The sequence below is a fragment of the Hylobates moloch genome, unplaced genomic scaffold (assembly GCF_009828535.3).
Source record: "Hylobates moloch isolate HMO894 unplaced genomic scaffold, HMol_V3 SCAFFOLD_1, whole genome shotgun sequence".
In the NCBI taxonomy this organism is placed as follows: Eukaryota; Metazoa; Chordata; class Mammalia; order Primates; family Hylobatidae; genus Hylobates; species Hylobates moloch.
This window is the reverse complement of record NW_026652276.1, coordinates 177,796,277-177,819,117: the sequence shown is the minus strand read 5'-3', so window position 1 is coordinate 177,819,117 and position 22,841 is coordinate 177,796,277. Positions and strand designations below refer to the sequence as shown.

Sequence of the window (22,841 nt, the reverse complement as noted above, 5' to 3'; positions counted from 1 at the left end):
TCCTTTCTAATGTGGGTCTTAAGACCCTCCGCAGGGAAGGTCCCATCCTGTACTCTGTGGGAAGAAATGCTGACATCATGAAGCTTCCATAAAAACCCAAGAGGACTGGGTTTGAGGAGCTCCTGGACAGCTGAACACATGGAGGTTCCTGGAGGGTGGCATGCCCAGGGTCGGCATGGAAGCTTCTCGCCCCTTGCCCCATACCTTGCCCTGCACATCTCTTCATCTGTGTCCTTGATAGTAAACCTGTAAACATAAGGTTTCCCTGAGTTCTGTGAATTGTTTCAGCAAATTAATCATACCCACAGAGGAGATCACAGGAACCCCAACTTGAAGCCAGTCGGTCAGAAGTTTCTAAGTCCCAGACTTGTGACTGGTGTGTGTATTGGGAGGCAGTCTCGGGGACTGAGCCCTCGACCTGTGGGTTCTGACACTAGCTCCAAGTAGATAGTGTTGGAATTAAATTGGAGGACACCCAGCTGGTATCTGTAATTTGTTGTGTGGGGAAACAGCCCCCTAACCTCTGACATTTGGTCACAGAAATCTCTGTTGCTTGTGGTGTGAGAATTGTGGAAAAACATGATTTGAGGAGCGTTTTCTTGAAATAACATTCCCTTCCTTTTCCAGAAAAAAACTTCTATACATAAATGCTCAGTTACAACATGCAAACTACTAATAATTTATTTCATTATTTTCATTTATTTTGCTTAAATCACAGGGACTGGCTATGTCTGTTTTAGAGGACTGATTTTACAGTGCATCCAATATTGTAAATCTACCGTGGCAATATATGCTTAGCCGGAAGAAGTCAAAAGAGAAGAGAGTAGAATGTTCTATTTCTGGAAATAGTTTTCCTGTCACATATAAAAATGATACACTAAATGAATTATGTATAAATTCTAAACGAGCTTTGAAACTTTTTTACGTTAATATAAAATAGTATAGAATATCAAAATCCATTTCAGAAATTTACTACAGTTCACTGTTATGTTTTTCATTTCAAGAAAAACTCTTCTAAAGTTATAAATATATTTGAAAGTGTCTTATATGTTAGTATATACAGAGATGCCCTAACACAATCTCTTATTTTATCTGTCTAGTATCTTTTCTCCTCTTTCACCACTATCTCAAGAATATCTACTCCCAAATGCATATGGTTCTCTTAAGCTGGAAACCACCATACTCAATTTTCTTTGTCACGATGATTGTTCCAGATAGGTGCATCTGACTCACATAGGAAAAATCAGAGTGCTTCACTGAGGATGTTAGACATATTTTCTCCTTTGAGTCAAGAGTGTAAAACTGGGCCTCAAAGCAGCCAGCGACTTCATCCCTGGCCTCATAGAACAGCCTGAGAAAAGGCCAACTTTCTGAGAAAAGATGTGAGAACTAAACAGGCTTGAGGCTGGTCTTTCCTGAGACTATAATATCTACATGTGAATTTCTTAGTGAAAGGGGCCGGGCGGAGACCAAACTACACTGGTCGCGATCAAGAGATCTTTACTGCAGGTATCGAGCGGCATCACGCAAGGAGAAGGAAGAGAAGAGAGAGAGGGCTGCTGGTGTGCTGGGTTTTATATCCCTTGGGCCTATGTGGATTGGGCTAGGGGCGGGCCCAAGGGAAGGCGGGAGATGCTTCTTTCTGATTGGCCCTCCTTTGGCGGGTTCAGACAGTGCCCGGTGGAGGATGGGAGAAGAACCCGGAACCAGCCCCATCTTAAGGTACGGCACCATTTTAAGGTACCCCATGTTACCTAACACTTAGTATGGCCACCAGTAAACATTCTTTGGTTTTGAGTTTGTTTGTGTAGTTTTCCGTCTCTTACCAGTGAAAATATTGCCTTATCTTAGAGTTAAAGAAATATCACATTTAAAAATTGCACCCTCGAGGGCCGGGTGCGGTGGCTTACGCCTGTAATCCCAGCACTTTGGGAAGCCAAGGCGGGTGGATCACGAGGTCAGGAGATGGAGACCATCCCGGCTAACATGGTGAAGCCCCGTCGCTACTAAAAATACATTTAAAAAAAATTAGCCAGGCGTGGTGGCGGGCTCCTATAGTGCCAGATACTCAGGAGGCTGAGGCAGGAGAATGGTGTGAACCTGGGAGGCAGAGCTTGCAGTGAGCTGAGATCGCACCACTGCACTCGAGCCTGGGCGATAGAGCGAGACTCCATCTCAAAACCAAACAAACAAACAAAAATTGCACCCTAGATGTAATGAAAAATTTAACGAATGTTAAAATTATTCAATATTGTTTTTAAATTAATTAAAAATAATTTAGGCATAAGAAAACATGAAGAATATATCATAAGAACTCATGCAATGGCTGGTCAGCTTAAGAAATCAAATTCAGATGAAGCCAATAGGGTAATCCTTTCCCAGTTGCTTCTCTCTCTCTCTCACCCCTGAAGTAATCATTATTAACTTGATTCAGAAAGAGATCAGAAATTCAGAATGCTACCATAAGGTATGAAAAGCAGGCTTAATCAAAAGAAATTACAGTTCTATTTTGGGAAGACTTAAATGTTGCTATATGCATTTCACAAAGTTCGCTGAGAACATTAAGAAATTTCTTGAACCAGAAGAAATGTAATTTATCAAAATACTACAACTTCTAGAGTAAGGCAGTTAACTGAGTTAGTATTTTGCTTTTTAAAAAATATTTATTTCATTCATTAATGCTACATTAAATCAGATAAATACACTTACTGGTTGAAGCCATCTTTTAGTGCTGAAGTGCCTGAGTCCATTTCACATTCTATGGTTCTGTGTTTAGCTAACTCATCTTTAAAGTACTATATTGTCTTATAAAGCATAGTCAGTTTCTTTCTTCAAAATCCTGTGAAGGTTTGCTTTTCATCATGTTCCAACAGTTTGTGTAGTTTCCCTGACTTTTAAAGTCAGTTTTTACATTGCCCTCTGCTGTTAACATTTTTTTTCTGCTTAATATTTCTAAATCATACTTGTGTTTAGTGATCATTTTACATGATGACCATTATCACATCATTTCATCTTTATGATGCTGGTGCATGAAGCTGTTTTATTTGTATTTTGATTCTGAATCAATTTTAGAATAAAGAACCTCATTTGTCTTCCTAGATCACTCTCAGAGCTGTCTGTCCTGCATTTCGTACTTCTGCCCCTGCTTGCATTCCAGTCCTTATCTATTGAATTGCCTCCAAACGAGCCCCCAACTTCAGATATTATCCTCTCTAACCCATCCTTCACAGCCCCAAATCTGTGTAATTTTCCTTCTTAAAATCAATCTATATCTTCCAATTGCCTATCTACAGTGTGGAGTCTAAGCTCCTCCTGACAGCTTCAGATATTTCATAATTTATCTGAACTGTGACTACTCTCAAATCCTATCTTCTACTACTCCCTCCAGCGCAGAACTGTGCTACAGTCAGGCAACTGGTCCACAAGTTCACCAATATCACATGTTTTCTCATGTTGCAAAGGCTTTGACAATGATGTTTCCCCATATTGGAACCCTTGCCAGCCTTCCTTCAACTATGAATACATATTACTTCAAGAACTATTTAAAAAAATATTCCTGCCAGGAAGGCTTCCTTATCCATCCTAAAGCAGAGTAACTTAATATTCAATATACATTCACATCTGTCAGAACTCTATGCCAATTGTTCATGAACATGTTTGTCTGTCCTACTAGATTGGTTCTTTTTGGCAGAGACACTGCATTAATAATCTCTGTAGATCCAGCTGCACTTGTGAAAAGAGAAGCACAGTCAATATAAATTCAGAGTTACTATATTTTTAAGTAAATTATGTAGTTTTTAATTGAAGTAATAATCTCTGAGTTCAGTTTTAGGGTGGTAAACTCCTTAAAACCTGTATAACAACATACAGGATTAACAAGACTTTTCAAGGTGTCTTAGGTATGGCAGGCATATGCAAAGAATCTAATGTTTTAACACACTCTCTCAATGTTTTTGTGTAAACATTTATTTCAGTTTCGCAACTGTGTTATTAAGGTTGGTTTAGCCTTTTGTTTCTCTGAGTTTTTATTACTTGATTCAAAAATATTTATCAAGTGGGCATTTTGTGCAAGTCCCTGTGCCAGACACTGGGAATAGCATAAATACGGTAATACCTGATTATAAAGGATTCTTGTGAGAATCAGGTCCACCAGATTTTTTAAAGGTCCTAGCCGAATGCTTGGCAAATAAATGAAAATTGTGTTGTTGTTGTTGTTATTGTTATTAAGGGGTATGTGTAGATTTTTTTAAAAAAGATGAATCATCAATTAGAATGAATATATATATAATCATTCAATATGACAATATCATAATGAGATGTGTAAGATAAAGCCCTGCTACTGCTACTTAGCATTCCATAACACCAACAATAGTTGTCTGGGCTCCAGAGTGCAGTTTAAATTAGAGAAATCACAATGGTGTGCTATTTCTTGGATAAGTGAGCATCCACTTTGGATGATAACAGCCTAAAATTGCATCTGTTTAGTGCAGGACAAAACATGACTTGAGTAGATAGCAAGTCTTTTTTCAAAGTAAAAGATTTAAACAGAATAATCCACCTCCACAGTTTTTAGTGGTACAAAGCAAATAATAGAATATATTAATGATTTTAGAGGCTAGCTGTCAACATTTAATAAACAAGCTGTGGTGTGCTTTCCTCAGAGTCTATTTAATCTCATGTCCATACTACTTTCTTATCTGTAAAACTGGTTCCTTAAGGGAAAGTAATACTTGGTTGACCAAGGGCTTCTTTTGTGAAATGTGCTGGTCTTTTCTTTTTCCAGTTTTACTTTTTTACTTACCTATAAAATATTTTCTTACATAGAAAATTATGTAAACTTCCAGGATTTTCTAGATATAATAAACTTAAAAAAATTCTCATTAAAGTAATAAACTAAAAGGTGGGAAAGTGAATTATCTTCAATAAATTTCGTCATTTTCAAAAATTCTGAATTTTTTCTTCCTGAACATTTATAAATTTATTTTTAAACTTTCAGTGAACCGGAAAAAGAAGTTAAAAGTTAAAAACTTTGAATTACATAGACTTTTTTTCCCCCAGAGATTTTGTATTTTATATAATCAAAGTCAGGTTTTTTAAAAGTGAAAAAAACTTTCTCTATTCAACAATGGTGCTATCAGGAGGTCTTTAATGAGTGTGTCAGATAAAAAGAGCACTTAATTGTAATACCTACTACTGAAGAGTTTTAAGAGAATAGATATTCATAATAATTTAGGGGAATGGTAGAAAATTATTTACTTCAAATAATACCATTTTTTTCTTCTTATTATTATGCAGTTTGATTCCTATTGCTTGAGTTTCATTTCTTTGTATAACAAAAGGTTGAATAATTTTATGGCTTTTTTTTTTTTGACAAGGTCTCACTGTCGTCCAGGCTGGAGTGCAGTGGCATGATCTCGGCTCACTGTAACCTCTGCCTCCTGAGCCCAAGCAGTAGTCCCTCCTCAGCATCCCAAGTAGCTGGGACCACAGGCATGCACCACCACACCCAGCTAATTTTTGTATTTTTTTTTTTAGAGATGGGGTTTTGCTATGTTGCCTAGGCTTGTCTTGAACTCTTGGACTCAAGCAATCTGCCCACTCCAGCCTCCCAAAGTGCTGGGATTACAGGGTGAGCCACCTCACCCCACCACCATTTTATGTTTTTGACTTCTTTTTTAAAAAAATAAAATCTCACGTCTCACATATCTCAACCCGTTATTTTACCGAACTCATAGTCAAATTGCTAAGAGAAACCCACTGCCAATTGTTTTTTTTAAAATCTGTTTCTTGGGTTCTTTACATTCATATTTCTTAAAATAATTTTGTATTGCCTTTATAATATATTGGCTTTTTAAATTTTGGTATATGAAGATTTAGCTTTTCCTTGTCATATATTACAATCTTGGTTAAACTAACATTTGGAATTTATATTAACTTGCCTCTTTAATACTCGTTTTTGAGAAAATTTTGTTCCTATATGGCAAGCTTTACTTAATTTTATTTTTTTCCTTAAGTTATTAATTGCCTTGTTTTACAATTTGCTCAGTTTTCTACATACCTATCTCTAACTGTTCTCAACACTTCCAAGAGCACCCCTTTCAATACTATTTTTCACTTGGCCAGACACATCATGACTTTTGTCAATTCTCTTCTCTCCTGCATGAGCACCCCATTCACTGCCCACATGCAGCCTAGAACTCTCCATACATTTTTGTTTTTGAAATTTGTGTTGTGGTGGAGATGTCAAAGACGAGGAAGAGTCACATTCTATGCCAGTGCTATCTATAATGATCCCTGGCTTTCCTTCCCACCTGGGTTTTTTTATGGTAGTACCTATGTGTGTGGCCGATGAACAGGTGAAGATGCAAAGTAGTATCAGCTCTGGTTTTGAGTTCCAGCCAAGTCGATGGGCACTCTTCCGCAGCTGCCCCCATATGTTGAGAAAACAAAGCTACAGGCTGGCTCTTCTGCTAGTGCTTGGTCACAGTGTATACCTGTTCACCTCCCTGTGGTCACAGTGTATACCTGTTCACCTCCCTGAGACAAACTCCATTCGAAATTGGGTTTTCAGGGCCCTGGAAGTATTGAATGAATTTATAAACTTCTCTAGTTTCCGTGGAGGATCAATATTTTTTTATTGGGCTACTAGAAATGTCTGTACCCCAAAATACATTGGAATCAAATTCAGATTTTTAATGACTGCTAATGAACTCTTCGTATTTGAGATTTGAGCTCCACATTTGATATTTGATCTCCATATCTCTATATTTGATCAGATTTTCTCAGGTGTTCTTTATGCCTGCTGCATGGCTATTGTCTTTAGATTCTCCTTATCTCATCATGGAAGTCCTCTATTCTTTGTGTCTCTTGATTCAGCAAGTATTGTGTGTGCGGTCAGGGTATGCTTGTATGTGGTTAGTTCGCTATTTTGGTGGAGCATATCTTCAAGGAGCTTCCTGAGATAGGTAGCATGGAAAGTAAAATTTTTGTACTTAGCCTTCTCAAAAATCATTTCATTTTACCCTTACACTTGATGGATAGTTTGTGTGTAGATTTTTAATTTACAATCCCTTCCATTTAAAATTTCAAAGGCATTAATTATTATCCTTTTCCTTTTAAGCCTCTATTATTGCTGTTGAGATATTGTTTGAATTCTTATCTTTTCTTCTTTGTAGTTAATGCCCATTAATTAATTATCTGGAGAAACATTTAGTATCTTCTCTACGTTTCCTGTTTTCTGAATTATTATGATGTTGTCTCACACTGCAAGTCTCTTTATTTCTTGTCTTTCTAATGTGGAGATTTGTTTTCTTCAGTTTAAATAAATGTGTTGTATTTTGAATAACATTCCTTTTCATCTCTCTCTTTTCTGTGGAATTACTGCTAGTTAGAATTTGAGCCTGATAGGTTAATCACTTAATTGTTTTTAACAATTATAAGTCTTTTTTTTTGTTATTGCTAATTTCTCTTCAGTGAAAAGCCATTGTTACAAACATGCTAGTTCATATTTTTTTTTTTTTTTTTTGAGACAGAGTCTTGCTTTGTCACCCAGGCTACAGTGCAGTGGCACGACCTTGGCTCACTGCACCCTCTGCCTCCTGGGCTCAAGCGATCCCCCATCTCAGCCTCCCTAGCAGCTGGAACCACAGGCATGCACTACCACGCCCAGCTAATTTTTGTATTTTTTGTAGAGACGGGGTTTACGCCATGCTGCCCAGGTTGGTCTTGAACTCCTGAGCAGAAGCAATCTGTTCTCCTCGGTCTCCCAAAGTGCTGGGACTAGAGACATGAGCCACTGCACCTGGCTCTCCAGTTTATAATTTTTGACCATGTTTGTTCTTGTTTGTCCTTTTTTGAGCAAAATATGGGAGATCTTTATTTAGTATAGTGATCATTTAGTGATCATACAATATTTTAATCTTATTTATCATGTGCTCACTGCTTTTATTTTTGGTTTCTTTTACTATATAAGTGTTATTATTGTTTGTAGACAAAAATGTCTATTATTTCTTTTATGGCTTATGGCTTCTTATCTTGCTTAGGAAATTGCCCCTCATATTCCACTAAGCCTGTTCAAATCTTATTTGGAGTTCCTTCAAACATTTTTATTATTCCATTTTTAAATTTCCTCTCCTTAATCAACCTTAAAATTATTTGGTATATGGTAATGACTAGAAGTCTAATTTTCTTTTCTTACTGAATAAAATTATGGCAGAACTATATGATAAACAAACCAACTTTTTCTATGGAATGAAATATCTGTTCCATTGGAATTTATAATAATCATTTACTTTAAAACCATATATGGACTGGTTAAGTTATCCATTTGTCCATTTATCTGTTTATCTATTTTGTGTTAATTTAATGTTGTTTTGAATACAGAAATTTTTAATATCTGATAAAACAAGATTTTTAATTTTGGCTAGCTACAAAGCACCTGTAATGTAAATGGTGTTATTAGTTGATTGCCTATCATCATTAAGTGTTGGATGTTTTCCTTCCCAAACCATTTAAGATAGTCTGATGAATGTAAAATGCTTTTTTATGAAATAGCTCTGTAATGTTGGTAAGTACAATGGTAAAAGTCAGGTGATGTTAGATTAGCTATCTGTAGATTCTAACTCTATTTAATAAGTTGGCTATAAAACTCTACTTGAATGGTTTTACTGCTCTAGGTCTCTGTTTTCTTGACTATATAAGGTGGAAATTATTATTTCAATTATTCCATATCTGTATCTCCTACTGTCTTGTGACAAATGAACCAGACAATGTGAAGGCATTTAGAACAAAATAAACATTATATATTTGTGATATTTACACATCTTTTGTTAATTTTCTAAATCTATACTAAGAAAATATGTTTGGCTTATATTTGTTCAGTGTTATTTGCTAAGTTTTAGTATTCTTATCTTGATTCAAAAGCCTCTCTCTCGTAAGTAAATCAGAGCAACAACTCCCAGTGCAACATTTCAGGGACTTCTAGGTAAAGAAGACATTTCAAAAAATATTGAAAACTACTATTTCAGATATTAATCTCTGAAAGTCTAAAATATTCTTGGCTTTCATCAAGCAATTGACAATGCTTTGATGTGTGCTAAGATGAAGAAATACCCAAGATCACTTCCAGAAATTTAATTCATTTAACTTTTTAGTGGTCAATCGATAACCTCCAGAGATGAATCTGGCTTAGATTTAAGACACAGATTTTAAAAAAATATTTCAATAATAGGGTATTTTGCAGTAAATGCCATTAATTTTAAATTCCCAGTGAATAATCCAGGACTAGAATTAAGTGACACTGGATTTTAGATTCACCTAATTTAGGAAAACGTGATAAGGTGATAAGGTCCAGGGAAATCACACCCCAAATAAATAGAAGGAGGCTTTCCCCTTGCACCCTTTGCTCTAGCTTCACTGAATAACTTCTTTCCTATATACTCCCAATCTTTTCTTCCATCTGTGATGTTCCTCATGGTGTTCTTCAGTCTGAACTTGGCCTCATTCATTGCCACGTGTCTAGACCTTGTTCAACTTTCAAAGCAGTCACTACTTGTAACCTCTTTCACAAAACCATGCTCCCCACCATCACTTCTACAGATGCTGCCATGCTTTTCAATGCTGAAATTCCAAAGCATATAATTTTCCCTCTGGCTTATATATTTTTATTGTAATTATTCTTTGCATCATGGTTATTAAAGCCCCTTCTCAGGATTATTGTTAAAATATACAATAGGTGTGGTACAGTCACCAACCAGTCTGAATGGAACCTGGCTGTACACACCTGGTTCAGCAAGCATGCTTACGGGCTGCTGATGAAATAGAACCAGCCATACTAGATGGACAGTATGCTCCCTCAGATCAGTATATGCACTGAATTGATCTCTGTAGGATCCAAAGTTTTAATATAGTGTTTTGCATATAATAGATACACTCATATATAGCACTAATCAACTTTGGAAATATAAGAAAGGTAGCATAAGTATTGGGAAAAATAAGACAGCAAGGTCACATATTTGTGGAGTGAATTATTGGATGCTATAATAATAGCTGTTATTATACTCTAATTGAGGATCTTCCATAATGGTTTCATATTTTCTCTTTGAGAGTGGAGCCTAGCAAATTTCTAGAATATTTGAGATTTATTTGTTCTGGAAACTGAATTTCCATTCTTACTGAAACTAAACTGGATATTATAAAGATACTTAAGAAAATAAATGATTTATTAGGGGTATTTGTTCTTCAAAGGTATACAGCCAAGAAAATTAAACTTCATGGAAAGTTGATTGTAATACTTTTTAAAGATGATGAACACCTGGTTTAGGAGACTTAATGGATCAAGGCAGCTACTACATGGATGTTCACTGGCAAAAAATAACACTATTAAATACATACATCTTAACTAATGGAAGGGTCAGCTAGCTTAAAGGATGTAATTAGATGCTTTTAGTGTAAATTGGGAAGACACTCATCTGTACAATTTGAAAGTCTAATTGGCTTGATTTAAATCTTAAAGAAAAGTGGTGTTGTATAGCTCTCATTGTCAACAAGTGCACAATATTTTATCAATCCTGAATAATAATCATTTCTTTGGATGGGATCAAAATGACTTTCTCTCACATATACTTCTAATTTAATAATAGCTACAACTTAAAGGATGTTAACTGTATGCCAAATACAACACTTATTTTCACTTTTTACATATGCACTTAATTAAATTGTGGAAATTCAATGATTGATTAGTGGAGATAGTCTGAAAAAATATTACTGTTTTATACTACAAATTAGGTCAGAATCCCAGAACCCTTCATAGAGCTCACATTCTGACCCATTGAACTAATCTCATGCTGGGATTAAAATTCATAAGCAACTTCTGTGAATAAGGTAAAACTTTATTAGGGAAAATGACTAAGTGGAAAATTATTGTTTTTAAATTAGACACAGAATAAATGGACTTGCTTAATAAGAATAATAAGAACATGGCTATTTAACGTTAAAAAATTCTCAGTAACATTCTCAACAGAAATTGCAACCCCATAAAACATTACTTTTTACATTCTGAACCCTATAAAGCAAAAACAAGAATAAAAATTGTATGTGAATAAATTGTCTAAAAGTGATACTTAAAATCTACGATATACTCTGGATTGAAGTATTCTGTCCTAAAGCAAATCTTTGTAGATGAGTATTTCTTAGAGTGGACTAAGGTGTTCATAAAACAAAGTGCTTAAATGAATAATATAAGTACTCAAGATGAAGTGGAACATTTCAAGGATCTATACTTTCAAGAAAACTGTGCTTATCTACAGAGTCACAGTTTTTCTGATGTCCTGGTGAAGGATTGAATGGAGGAAAAATACAATTAAAAAAAACTGTATGTTTTGTCTAAAATAATTGAATTGACTCTTGTTTGTTTTTGTTCCCCCACTAAATTGGCTGTTTGTGTTCACTGACAACAAAAAGAAGTAAAGATAATTATTTGGATCACTCAAAACAAACAAAACACTGATTATACATATATCTCAAGTACAACACAAAGTTGATTCCATATTTCTACGTGGGCAAAACCAAATCTTGCACTTTACGTTGATGTGTCCTCCTATCTGCATAGAGCAAATACATTCTTAATCATTTTCTCCTCGCTCTGTTTATATATTCTTTCTAATTTAAAATTGCCTCTGAAAGTCTGAAAACTGAAATATGCAGTTTTCTTCTCCATATTATTAACTTTTAAAAATATTTTGCTTATAGTGATTCATGCCCAATTCATATAGATATGTAGATTATAAATTTGATTATTGTCAAATGTTAATAGTAGTTCAGTGAAAAACAACTTGTCCAAAATGTTGCTACCAAAAGGGCACTTGACTATAAATAACTCACATTATATTACATATTCTATCTTGTTTCCATCCTCAACCCCTGCCCCTCTGCTCAATAACTAATCTAAGATCAACTGTTGATCAGGGTCAGTTCGATAAAGGGGAAACATATTGACTCATAAGTTTAAATAAAAATAAAGTCGCCTCTGATTGGCTCCTTCTTGGAAAACAAGCATGTTTTGTGTGGGACTGATATGAAAGAAGAAAGGAGTATTAGGATGAATAATTTCTGTTCACTGACAGCTGTTAACATTTATACTAAAAATTTTATTTATAAATTTTAGGATTAAAGAAAGGTAAAATTAAGTAGCTAAAACTATGCATGAATTGCTTCTCTATATATCTAAATTCTAGATTAATATGAAAATCAATAGCTGCTAATTTTATAGATGATCATATTTGTTATTCATTTGCCCAACAAACATTCTCTAAGCAACTCTGTGGGCAAGGCTGTCTGTTAAGTGCTGGGTTACCAAGAGGAATAAGTGCTATCTCTGGTCTGAGAGTTGTTCAGCCTTACGGAGCAGACAAAAATAGAAATACGCAATTTAAATCAAAGAACAATGACAAAATATGCAAATTCTGTCAACTGTGTGTGTTAAGAGCATAGAAGGAAAAGGAGGCACAATTGGGGAGAGGGTGAATTAAGTGCAGGGCATACGTAGTTTGATGCATCCATGTAAAATATTGTGCTGGCCCTATACTTATGTGCTCTCAGGTGCATTCTTCGGTCTTTTCCTTGCTTTCTTCTCAGAGTAGCTGCCCTGTACAGATTCCCAGACCTCTCTGTCAACTGGCTTCCAGTTGGTTTTGATCAGGCACTGGCAGAGATTGGAGAATGGGAGGAAGAGAGAACCAGGATATTTCTCCCCATCCTTGTCTGTCTCAGGATATATTTCTGGCATTGGCTGAATTTCTTTCATGTTTCTTGCTCCCAGAAAACAGGCTTGTCCTGGTTTCGGCTCTTACTGTCCTCTAGCTTATGGGGACAATAGCTATTTTTCTGCTGCTTCACTATCCCCCACTTAGTTTCTCAGCTTCTTTCACTAGTATATCATTAATTGCTAGTCATTTGTTTCCTCTGTTTCAAATATTCAGAGCCATTTCTAGTTTCCTGGTTGGACAAAAATGCCTGACATACTGAGTCTAAATTCCAAGAGTTTGGGCAGCAGATTTGGGACTAATCAACATATAAGAGAGAGTTCATGAGTGTATACAGAGATAGGGTAGGTAAAAAGATTGGTAGATTGAGGGTGGAACCCTGAAATATATAGCAAGAGATAAAGGAAGCATAGCTTTTGAAGGAGTCCAAAGATTAATTTACAGTTTTGAGTAGAACAAGAAAAATGTGGCATTCACTTAAGCCCCTGAGAAAAACCTAGGCATCACTTAGACCCAGCATTTGTCAGATGAGGTTTCTGAAGATAGAGAAATGAGGTCACATATCTAATAAAGACCAGAATTGAAACCTAAACCTGTTTCCCTATGTAGTGTTCTTGTGATAACACATCCATAATCATGGTAATAGTGTGACATTTGGTGTTATTTTCACTTGTTCTGTCCTTGTTCTATGTGTGCACTTCAGTTTCCTTTTATATAAAGCCAATATATGTTATTAGTTACCTCATAGGTAATTATAAGAATTAAATGAGACAGTGCACGAAAAGTACTTAGAATAAACTACTTAGAATAGTTAAATGTATTGAGAGAAGTTGGAATGACACATGAAGGACAATAGGGCTACTAGATTTTACTTATTTTATTTTTTTATTTTTTGAGATGGAGTCTCCCTCTGTCGCCCAGGCTGGAGTGCAGTGGTGAGATCTGGGCTCACTGCAAACTCTGCCTCCTGGATTCAAGCAATTCTCCTGCCTCAGCCTCCTGAGTAGCTGGGATTACAGGTGCGTGCCACCACGCCTATCTAATTTTTGTATTTTTAGTAGAGCTAGAGTTTCGCCATGTTGGTCTCAAACTCCTGACCTCATAATCCGCCCACCTCGGCCTCCCAAAGTGCTGGGATTTCAGGCGTGAGCCACCGTGCCCAGCCAGGGATACTAGATTTTATCACAGTATTATGAAAGGTAAGCTAGTCATCATAAAGCTTATAGATACTCTTTTTATATGTTTGCTGAAGTTAAGGATTTTTCACATTTGGTAATAATTTATTATTTGTTTAATAAAATGAAATATGAACTTAAATTTGGTTTGTCTTTAGAAGTTAGTTTAGCAATTAATTTTTCTGTGAAATGATTTTTACACCATTAATTTCTTCTCAGCTTCATATATTTAAGAATTTCCATGGACTTAAATGAGGTTCCATGATTGATTTTCTATTTGCACGATATTTTAAACAAAATATACATTATATTTTTAAGTTCAAGATTTCCCTCCCACCCTGGGAAAGTCTTCTGAGTCTTTTTCATGTCATCTTTCTCATTCTTCTTTCTCTTTTAATTTTTCAGTACCCCAAGTTACTTCAATGTTAAACACAAACGAGAAAATTGGGGAATTGTAAAATGAATACAGAGTCATTCTCATTTAATAGATAATGATATCTTACTACCTATTGCTTTTGCCATTAGTATGTAACATTTAAATTCACGTTAAAAGAAAAACATCTCAAACACTGATACTGTAGAATGCAGATTCAGCCAAAATCCAGTATTGTAAGTTTTTACTTACCTTCAGTGTCTGCTAGTCCTACTCCTACCCCTGGCTGTTTTACAGGCTCTTGTCCATTCTGTCCCATCTTCCCTCTGTTTAGAAATAAAACAAAATCATATATTCAGTTATGATCTCAGGAATGCAAAGGAGGCTAAATTTGCATAAATAAAATGACATTGAAAGTAATGGCAAAACCGCAATTACTTTTGCACAACCAAATATTTTCAGACTTGCAATAATTATTTGAATGGCACATACATACACAGTTAATTGCTGTATATCGTAATTTTAAAATGTGAACTTGTTTGTTATTCCTATTCAGGCCAAACAATGTACCTCAACATTCAGTAATTTTTATTTGTAGACTCATTTATCAAAAAATAAGACCATCATGACATTTAGAAATTTTGTTTTAGAATTTTTTATTTATTTCTAACTCAACAGTGAGAAGGGGCTTTATATTTTTATATGTGGTACTGATGAGTTATTCCAGTTTTTTTGGTAAAAAGAGCAATATTGAATTAAATAATATATAAAAGTGATATTTTAATAAAATATTTCTTATTTCATGTATTTTTTTTTCAACTCCTTTCTGTGCTTTCCACTGTGTTGAGCAAACTGGCTTTTGTAGTCAGGGTGCTTGGTCTCTGCTTCTGGCTTTGCTATTTCTTGCTATGTGTAAGGTAAGGCCAAGACTGTTTCTCCTTTTGTGATATAAAGATAATAATATTAGCTACATTTTGATCACGAAAAAAATCACATGAAAAATGCATAAAAAGGTTTAACAGAGTGCCTGAAAAATAATAAGCATTCAATAGACATAGGATATTAACAGGTAGGTATGCTCATAGTAGTCTTAGAATTCAGCCAAAATTTGCTAATCACTTTTAGTTTTCAGCTTCAAACTTTTTGGAAGGTCAACTAGATGAAGAATTCATGATACTTTGAGGATTGTAAGCTTAGAATGTTAACAATTTAACAGCTAAAGGACAGTAGGCCACTTCTTATTTCTTCGGCTAGAGAAAAAGCTACATGGCACATGAAGAAGTTTGGAATTTGCCTTTATATATGCTTAGATAGGGTGTTCTAAAACGATGGAATAAAATCTTAAGTGTTATAGAAAGATGCTTGAACAAAAGAGCATCTCGATACTGCACTTTGTAGACAGCACTTCTAGCATAGTGAGATTTACTAACAATTAATTATAACTTTCATAGGAAGTATTTGGTTTGCTGGACCTGCTGAAAATGTAACCGTATTTATTTCTTAATAATCCAATTATATCTTACTTGAAAACTGCTCTAAAGATCCTCTTATTCTACTTCAGAGAAGGTGCTGAAATGTTTCTGCACATAATAAAAGAGGAACACGTGTAAATTCAGAAATTAAAAGCCATTACATTGTTCCATTATAATAATTCTAGGTTAAAGGTTTAAGTACAAATTTGTATTAAGTGTGTATGTGAGGGACCAAGTTCATGCAAATTAAGCAATTTCCAACATTTCTGTTTTACCATATGTATGTTAAACCATGGTCTGCATGGTCAACATCTGAATACATATTTAAGCAACGCACAAAATTTTAGCTTATGTAATTGCTTCATCAAGATTCAAGACAAGTAGTTAAGAAAAAAAAGAAAGAACTCTGCTCTATCTGTTAGCATTAGAGAGGAAAGAAAGCTTAATGGCAGTAATCTTAACTTTAATCAGTACGCTATGCTGGTAGAGTGAGCCAAAACATACCCTGTTACTGAGCCAAACTCTATTGAAAGTGAGGGTCTTTTTAGTATTGGTAATCTAGTAGATCAGAATACTAAAAAGTTAATATTCTTATACCATCCCAGACTTTTAAAAAGTAGTTACTCTAAGTCTTAGTAATTGTAGTACAACTACATTTTGATAATTTTTGGGGTTGTTCTTGAGTCTTAGACTTTATATGTTAATGGTGATACCCAGCCAGTCTTTGCTTTCAGTTAAAACTGATTTTAACATAGGTACTTAGCCAATATGTGTAGTAAGTACATTTTGAAAATTATACAAAAAACTTTCACAGGATTGTGAAGCTAAATTAAGTGCAAAGGAAATGTAACTGTGAGTCGTGCAAAGGATGTGGTTTCTCTGAATTCCCAATGACTACACTTCAGCTCAGAACATTTTGGTTACACATTTTATAATTTATATTTTTAAACAATCACTAGATATTTATTAAACACTTTTACTAGCCCAAGCAATAATTTTATTAGATACAATGGGGGATATAAAAGAATGGCCAAATACTACTTCTTACACATATCCTATAATGGTTTTCAAAAGTAAATATTTGTTGTGCTCATATGGCAAAGCAAGAGTCTCCTAGACAGTTGTGAGAAGCTTTGATTTACAAGAGAAACAGGAAAATGGGAAAAATCAAAATTAGAATGTGGTATATATATAAAATACATAATCTACTTATACTGCAGACATTCAGATATTGACAAAATGACGTATTTACTTTTTGGAATTATAACTTTATCATCAGTGTTAAATTATATATTTTGAAAGGTGCAGAAAAATTGGAAGGATAACAAATTATGTGTGGTTTAAAACCTTTCTAAATTCACATGACATTTACAGCTTAGAAAGAAATTTAATGAATTTGTAGAAATTCTTTTCTGTCAAATTGGATCATCAGAAGTCAAAGACCAATGGGATTAGATTCCTTTTAGGAAGAATTTCCAATAAAATAGAACTGATTAAGTACAAATAACTCTATTGAATCCATAAACTAAATCTTATAAAAGAAAAGAAGGCTAAGATGGACAGGTGATACAATAATAATTTGCTTAATTTAAATTGAAAAAAATGTAGTTCAAAACAACAAAATGAACTCATTTTTCACTGTAAAAATCCATTTTCCCTAATGCTTTGCTTTTATAAACTGAACCATTATCAAAATATTATAATTGTTGTCGACATCAGAAGGAAAGATTTACAAAAACATTTATTTTAAAACAAAGAGAAATAGTAAATCCACCCCCTGAAAAGTCTTCATTTAGCACTGGAGAAAATGAAAAAGACCCTTTCACAACCCAGCTCAGGGTTGGCAAGCTCTGCAAAGTGCCAGTTAGTAAATATTTTAGATGGGCTGTATTCTAACGACTTAATTCTGCCCTGCAGCACAAAAGCAGCACCAGGCAACACAGAGCTAATAGGTGCGGTTGTGTTCCAATACAACTTAGTTTATATGCACTGAAATTTCAATTTCCTATAATTTTCACATGTCACAAAATATCACACTTCTTTTGTTTTTTCCTACACATTCGAAAATGGAAACACCATTTTTAGCTCACAGGCCTTAAAAAACCAGGTGATAGACTGCATTTGCGTTGGCCTAAATCCTGGGACCCGGGTGGCCCAGTGGTATTTTCAAAATCCAGAAGACTAGTTAATGGGGAGGAGAAGGAAAGGTCAGGAAGTTTGGATTTTGTTATTGGAACAGACATAATCTACATATTTATCTTAAATGCCACCAATATGACCAAAGTGATTCTAACACATTAAGTCTGCTAAAGTTTTGCATTTGATTTGCAAAATGACTCTTTTTTTTTTTTTGAGGTTTAACATTATGAGCGACTCTTATTCCAACAGTACCTACTCAGGGAACCATGCACTACTCGGTATTTGTTCTTGAAAGTATGGAAACACTTCGAAACCTTCAATCTTAATTGTAGAAGGATTTATAGTTGAAAAGAGTCTGTATGATTATTTACTATGTCCTCTGTCAAATATGATATATAGATTCTTTGAATATGTTTAAATATCTCCTGATTCAAGGTAAATTAATATATGTTTGTCTCAAATACCAGTAATGTTTGTATTTTGTCATTATGTGATTAAAACATTACTGTATTCTTGCTGAACTTTATTCTGGCATAGCTAAGTGATTAGCAGTTTTAACATCAAATACAGATTGTATTGATTAAGTAGTTCTGGTAGTGACTAATATTTATCCTTAGAATTAACTGAATTATCCAATCTTTCTTGAACTGTCTGTCTTTACATAGGCATTAACAGTTCAAGTGTCTCAGGGACAATGACTCAGAATTGGATAATTGTCTAGTTATTTCCTGTTAACTGTTGAGAATGCCTTACTCATGGTGCTGAGTAAGCTTTGTAGTAACAAAAAGAGACCCACTTACATCCTCGGAATAGGAAATAGATTAGTCTCCCCTGCGGTGCTGCTGCTTCCTTCACTGTCCACGCTATACCCACTGCCAAAGCTGCTGCCCGAGGAGCCGGTGGACACAGAGCTTTCTGCAGGCCGGTGATTGGGAGGCTTTGCTGCATGGTGTGGGAAGATTCAACACCACAGTCAACAAATGAAGCTGACATTGATCTACAAATGCATCATTATACATCTTCTTAATTTACATGTGACAAGAAACAGCTACTGAAGAACTCTACATTTTTCAACCTGCCTTTTCGTTTCCTTTACTGATAATGAACAGTGGCAACAATAAATTATTTTACTGTTTTTACCGGACATCAAGGAAAAACAATCACCTTTAGGGAAAAAACATTTAATTTTTAGACCAAGTTAAATAGTATGTAACTATGCTACTATTATTATTTTTGTGGTTTCTTTGTACAGTATTGCAAAAATGGTATGGTAAATAAAAAGAATTTTGGCTCTTTCATGGAGAAAAGAATTTAGAAAGACGTGGGTAAATAGAAATGGCAAGATAAAGAAAATTGCTTAATTTTTTCCTATTACTAGACAATAAGCTGTTTTTCTCCTTAGAAACAAAAATGCAAACTAGAATTTTAAGAAGTGATTGAAAATTCTGTTTGTTTGTATGTACCTCTGCCTACTATCTCCAGCAAGTTTTTAAAATTTAAAGATATTTGTTTCTCTTCAGGCATTTCCTAGTTTATCATTGAGACTTGTCTCAAGAATTTCCTAAGTTTGATATATGAATATAAGAATCCATATTCCCATAGAGACATTACAAATTTGTGCAATAAATTATGCAGTAGGGGTATAGTACTAATATTGTTGGCAGATTTGAGAAGAAATTTTGATGCAAAAAGAGGGAAGATAAGGCAAGTGTTTCTCTTATTTTGCTGGGGAGAAGTTTCTCTAGTAAGTTTTTTTTTTTTTTTTTTTTTTTTTGTTTTTTTTGTTTTTTTTGAGACGGAGTCTCACTCTGTCGCCCAGGCTGGAGTGCAGTGGCACAATCTCGGCTCACTGCAAGCTCCGCCTCCCGGGTTCACGCCATTCTCCTGCCTCAGCCTCTCCGAGTAGCTGGGACTACAGGCGCCCACCACCACGCCCGGCTTAGTTTTTGTATTTTTAGTAGAGACGGGGTTTCACCGTGGTCTCGATCTCCTGACCTCGTGATCCGCCCGCCTCGGCCTCCCAAAGTGCTGGGATTACAAGCGTGAGCCACCGCGCCCAGCCTCTAGTAAGTTTTTGAAATTGTTGATATTTGTCTTCTGCCAGAGAGAGTGAACTTTTTGGTCACACTGATCTGGTTTTGACTCCCAACCCACTCTTTAGCAACTCTACACTGCTTTTCTCATTTGAAAACAATGGAGTCAGTAATGCCTACCTCGTAAAATTGTTATTATGAGGAGTGAGATATGTAGGAGCCCAGTAACTTACTCTTCTTCCTCTTGTGATATTATTTGCCACATCTGCACTCTTCTCAAGGGCTTTACTATCAATGGCTGTTTCTTACTGTCTTTGAGCTTAAATAGTCTGACAATGAATTTAACTCTATTCTCTTCTAAATCTAGATGTGTTCAAACCTACAATTCTACTTAGAGTCTTTTTTCTTCATAAATGCATCCCTATCCCATCAGGAGTTTATTAGCCAGTTGGATAGAGTTATACTAATGGGTGAAAAGTTGATAATCATTTCATGATCCTAAGATATCTACGTATTTCTTAAGGATATGTATAAAACCACAATGATTCTTAATCTGGTGGAATTTTAACCAATATAATAACCAAATGAAGTGAAACTATTTGTTTCATTGTGTGGGAAACCATTTGAGGACAGGAAATTCACCATCAGGGTAGCTAGGATCAAGTCTTGCAAAGGATTTAACTTTCCCCCCATTTCTTCACTTTTCAATTTCGGCAGTAGCAGGTTCTCTAAAGCCACAAGGAATTTTTATATATATTCCAGTGGCAGTAGGATCCCTTCCCCAGAATAGGGAACAAGAAAGAAATTGTTAATAGTCAATTGTATATCAGATGTGTGTAAGTTAGAAATGGCTATTTAGAAAAAGGTGTTCCTAACTTATAGACATCTGATATGCAATTGACTAATTGAACTGAATGCTGTTAAACAACCAGTCACCAATGAATTGCTAGTAACCAACAGGACTAGATTTGTGGAAACAGAATAGTTATGTTTCTGAATATTTTCTTTATTTTATGTAGAAGAAACCGAGATGATGTAGTTAGTATTAAAAAAGAGTTCTTAAAAGAATAATTTAAAAAATGTAAAGGTAATATGAGTAAGATGTAAAATGATGGACATGTATAAAGTAGATTAAAATGCATAACCTACATAATGAGTCAGATTAGTCAATTGATTATAAACAAAAGAAAGCTGTCATACTTTTTGATGGGATTCTATAATCCAATTCATAATTTTTAGTATGAAATTGAATGGAAGACATTAATTTCATCAATTGGAAAATCACAATTTACTGTTTTCAAAAATCAACCTTAATTATTAGACACTAATATTTAATCAATTTATATTTATTAAATTAAAATAATTTTAATTCAAGAGAAACCTCACAATGAACAAAAATCGCTACATTATAAAAATGATTTGTTATTTATGTTTCAAAATAGTCCATCCTTTGTTTTGTCAACTTTGGTTTTACCTGATGCAATTTTTAGTTCTATTCCTATTCTGGAAAAGTTGAGAAATGTGTACAGAATATAAAATAGCATAGGAAGAAAGAAACAAAGCTAGAAATAAATTTAAGAAAAGACAGTTTTTTTTTTCCATCTTGCCAATCTCTTTGAATTGAATTCTCATTTTGAAAGCCTGTGCAAGTGTTGTCAATATTTTAAATGTAAACAAATAACATTTTATAAGAAATATTAAAAAAGAAAACCAAATCCAGGGGACATTTACCTATAATGGAATCAGTCTAACATCTCTGCAAAACACGATTACATCTAAGGTTCTGTCTATGGAAATTTTAGGCAGTTAGAAATTAGGTGAATAATTCAAATTAATCTAGATATTTGGGGTTATCATAACAAAACATCTGGTGCTGGGTTAAATTCTGTATTCTTAACTTGGTATCTAAGTGTAGTGCAGAGGTACACAGCCTCACATTTGGTTAGTTTCTGAAAAATGAATTAAATTAAAACACACAACAGATCTTTTCTTCTTGCTGGGCTATATCTATATATCATAAAATGTGATAAAACAAAAAATGCAGAGGTTTTGATAAGCTGGTTCTAAGAATCTGTATTTTAACGTGTCTTTTCCAGATACTTGAAACATGTACTCATTTCTTTCTCTTGAAACAGACTTCGAGAAATAAAACGTCAATTCTATTAAATTGAGCTAAATCTGCATAAAGGCAAACTTTTTTTTTTAACAAATAAAGTGTATTTAGGACTTTATTATCTGAGGCTGGATCTTAGGTAATTTCAAGACATCTAATAATTTCAACCAAATTCTTTATTTTGCCTCTCAAAAGAGTTTTTTATTGGTCTGGCCTTTCCAAATATATCTCGCATAATTCTTCTTCAAACACTTTACATGGAAGCCCTCTCAGTCCATTCACTCTGGCTCCCTTTGGTTTGGCTTTTTTCTTTCCAACTTTACTAAGCCCTCTTTTATCCCATCACTTTCTTGTAACCTAATTAAAGTTATCTGTAAAGGCCTAGCTCAGAAATCACCTGCTTCATGCATTTTTCCTCATTCTCCCATTCAGAAGTGACCTCTCCTAAGTCTGGACTCTTGTAGCACATACTCTGTCGTTATTGGAAGCAAAGCCTATGTTTTCTCCTTGGTAACCTCCTTAAAAGCTTGTCCCAGAACCGTGTTTGAACAATATTTAATGAATAAATAATAATAATAATACATTAATACTTCTTTCCTTTAACCAATCAAAACATCTGAATGATTTAGTAGATAATTTCACTTTTTAAATCAAGCTTTGTGTTTTATACAAATCATAAATTTCTCAGCAAGAAGGCCACTTGATATGGAAGGTTTTTTTTCCATGTTCTTTGTCAAAGAAACTTTAGGGAGTCATTTTTTTTAGCTTTTAAAAT

At 34.5% G+C, this 22,841-nt stretch overlaps 1 protein-coding gene and 1 long non-coding RNA gene across 6 annotated transcripts in view; one reads left to right on the top strand and one right to left on the bottom strand.

The window, feature by feature from the left end:
• The window catches only part of PCLO (piccolo presynaptic cytomatrix protein), a 402,967-nt gene that overhangs the window by 27,788 nt on the left and 352,338 nt on the right, over positions 1–22,841 (bottom strand). For all 5 annotated transcript variants that reach the window (XM_032761204.2, XM_032761205.2, XM_032761206.2 and 2 more), the window contains 2 exons: positions 18,721–18,862; positions 14,562–14,635 (listed from right to left, as the gene is read on the bottom strand). In XM_032761204.2, the coding sequence (XP_032617095.1) occupies positions 14,562–14,635; positions 18,721–18,862 (216 nt within the window). The remainder of the gene's footprint in view (positions 1–14,561; positions 14,636–18,720; positions 18,863–22,841) is intronic.
• The window catches only part of LOC131380777 (uncharacterized), a 33,865-nt gene continuing 12,705 nt past the window's right edge, over positions 1,682–22,841 (top strand). Inside the window, exon 1 of the long non-coding RNA XR_009208963.1 lies at positions 1,682–1,722. This is a non-coding gene — a long non-coding RNA (uncharacterized LOC131380777). The remainder of the gene's footprint in view (positions 1,723–22,841) is intronic.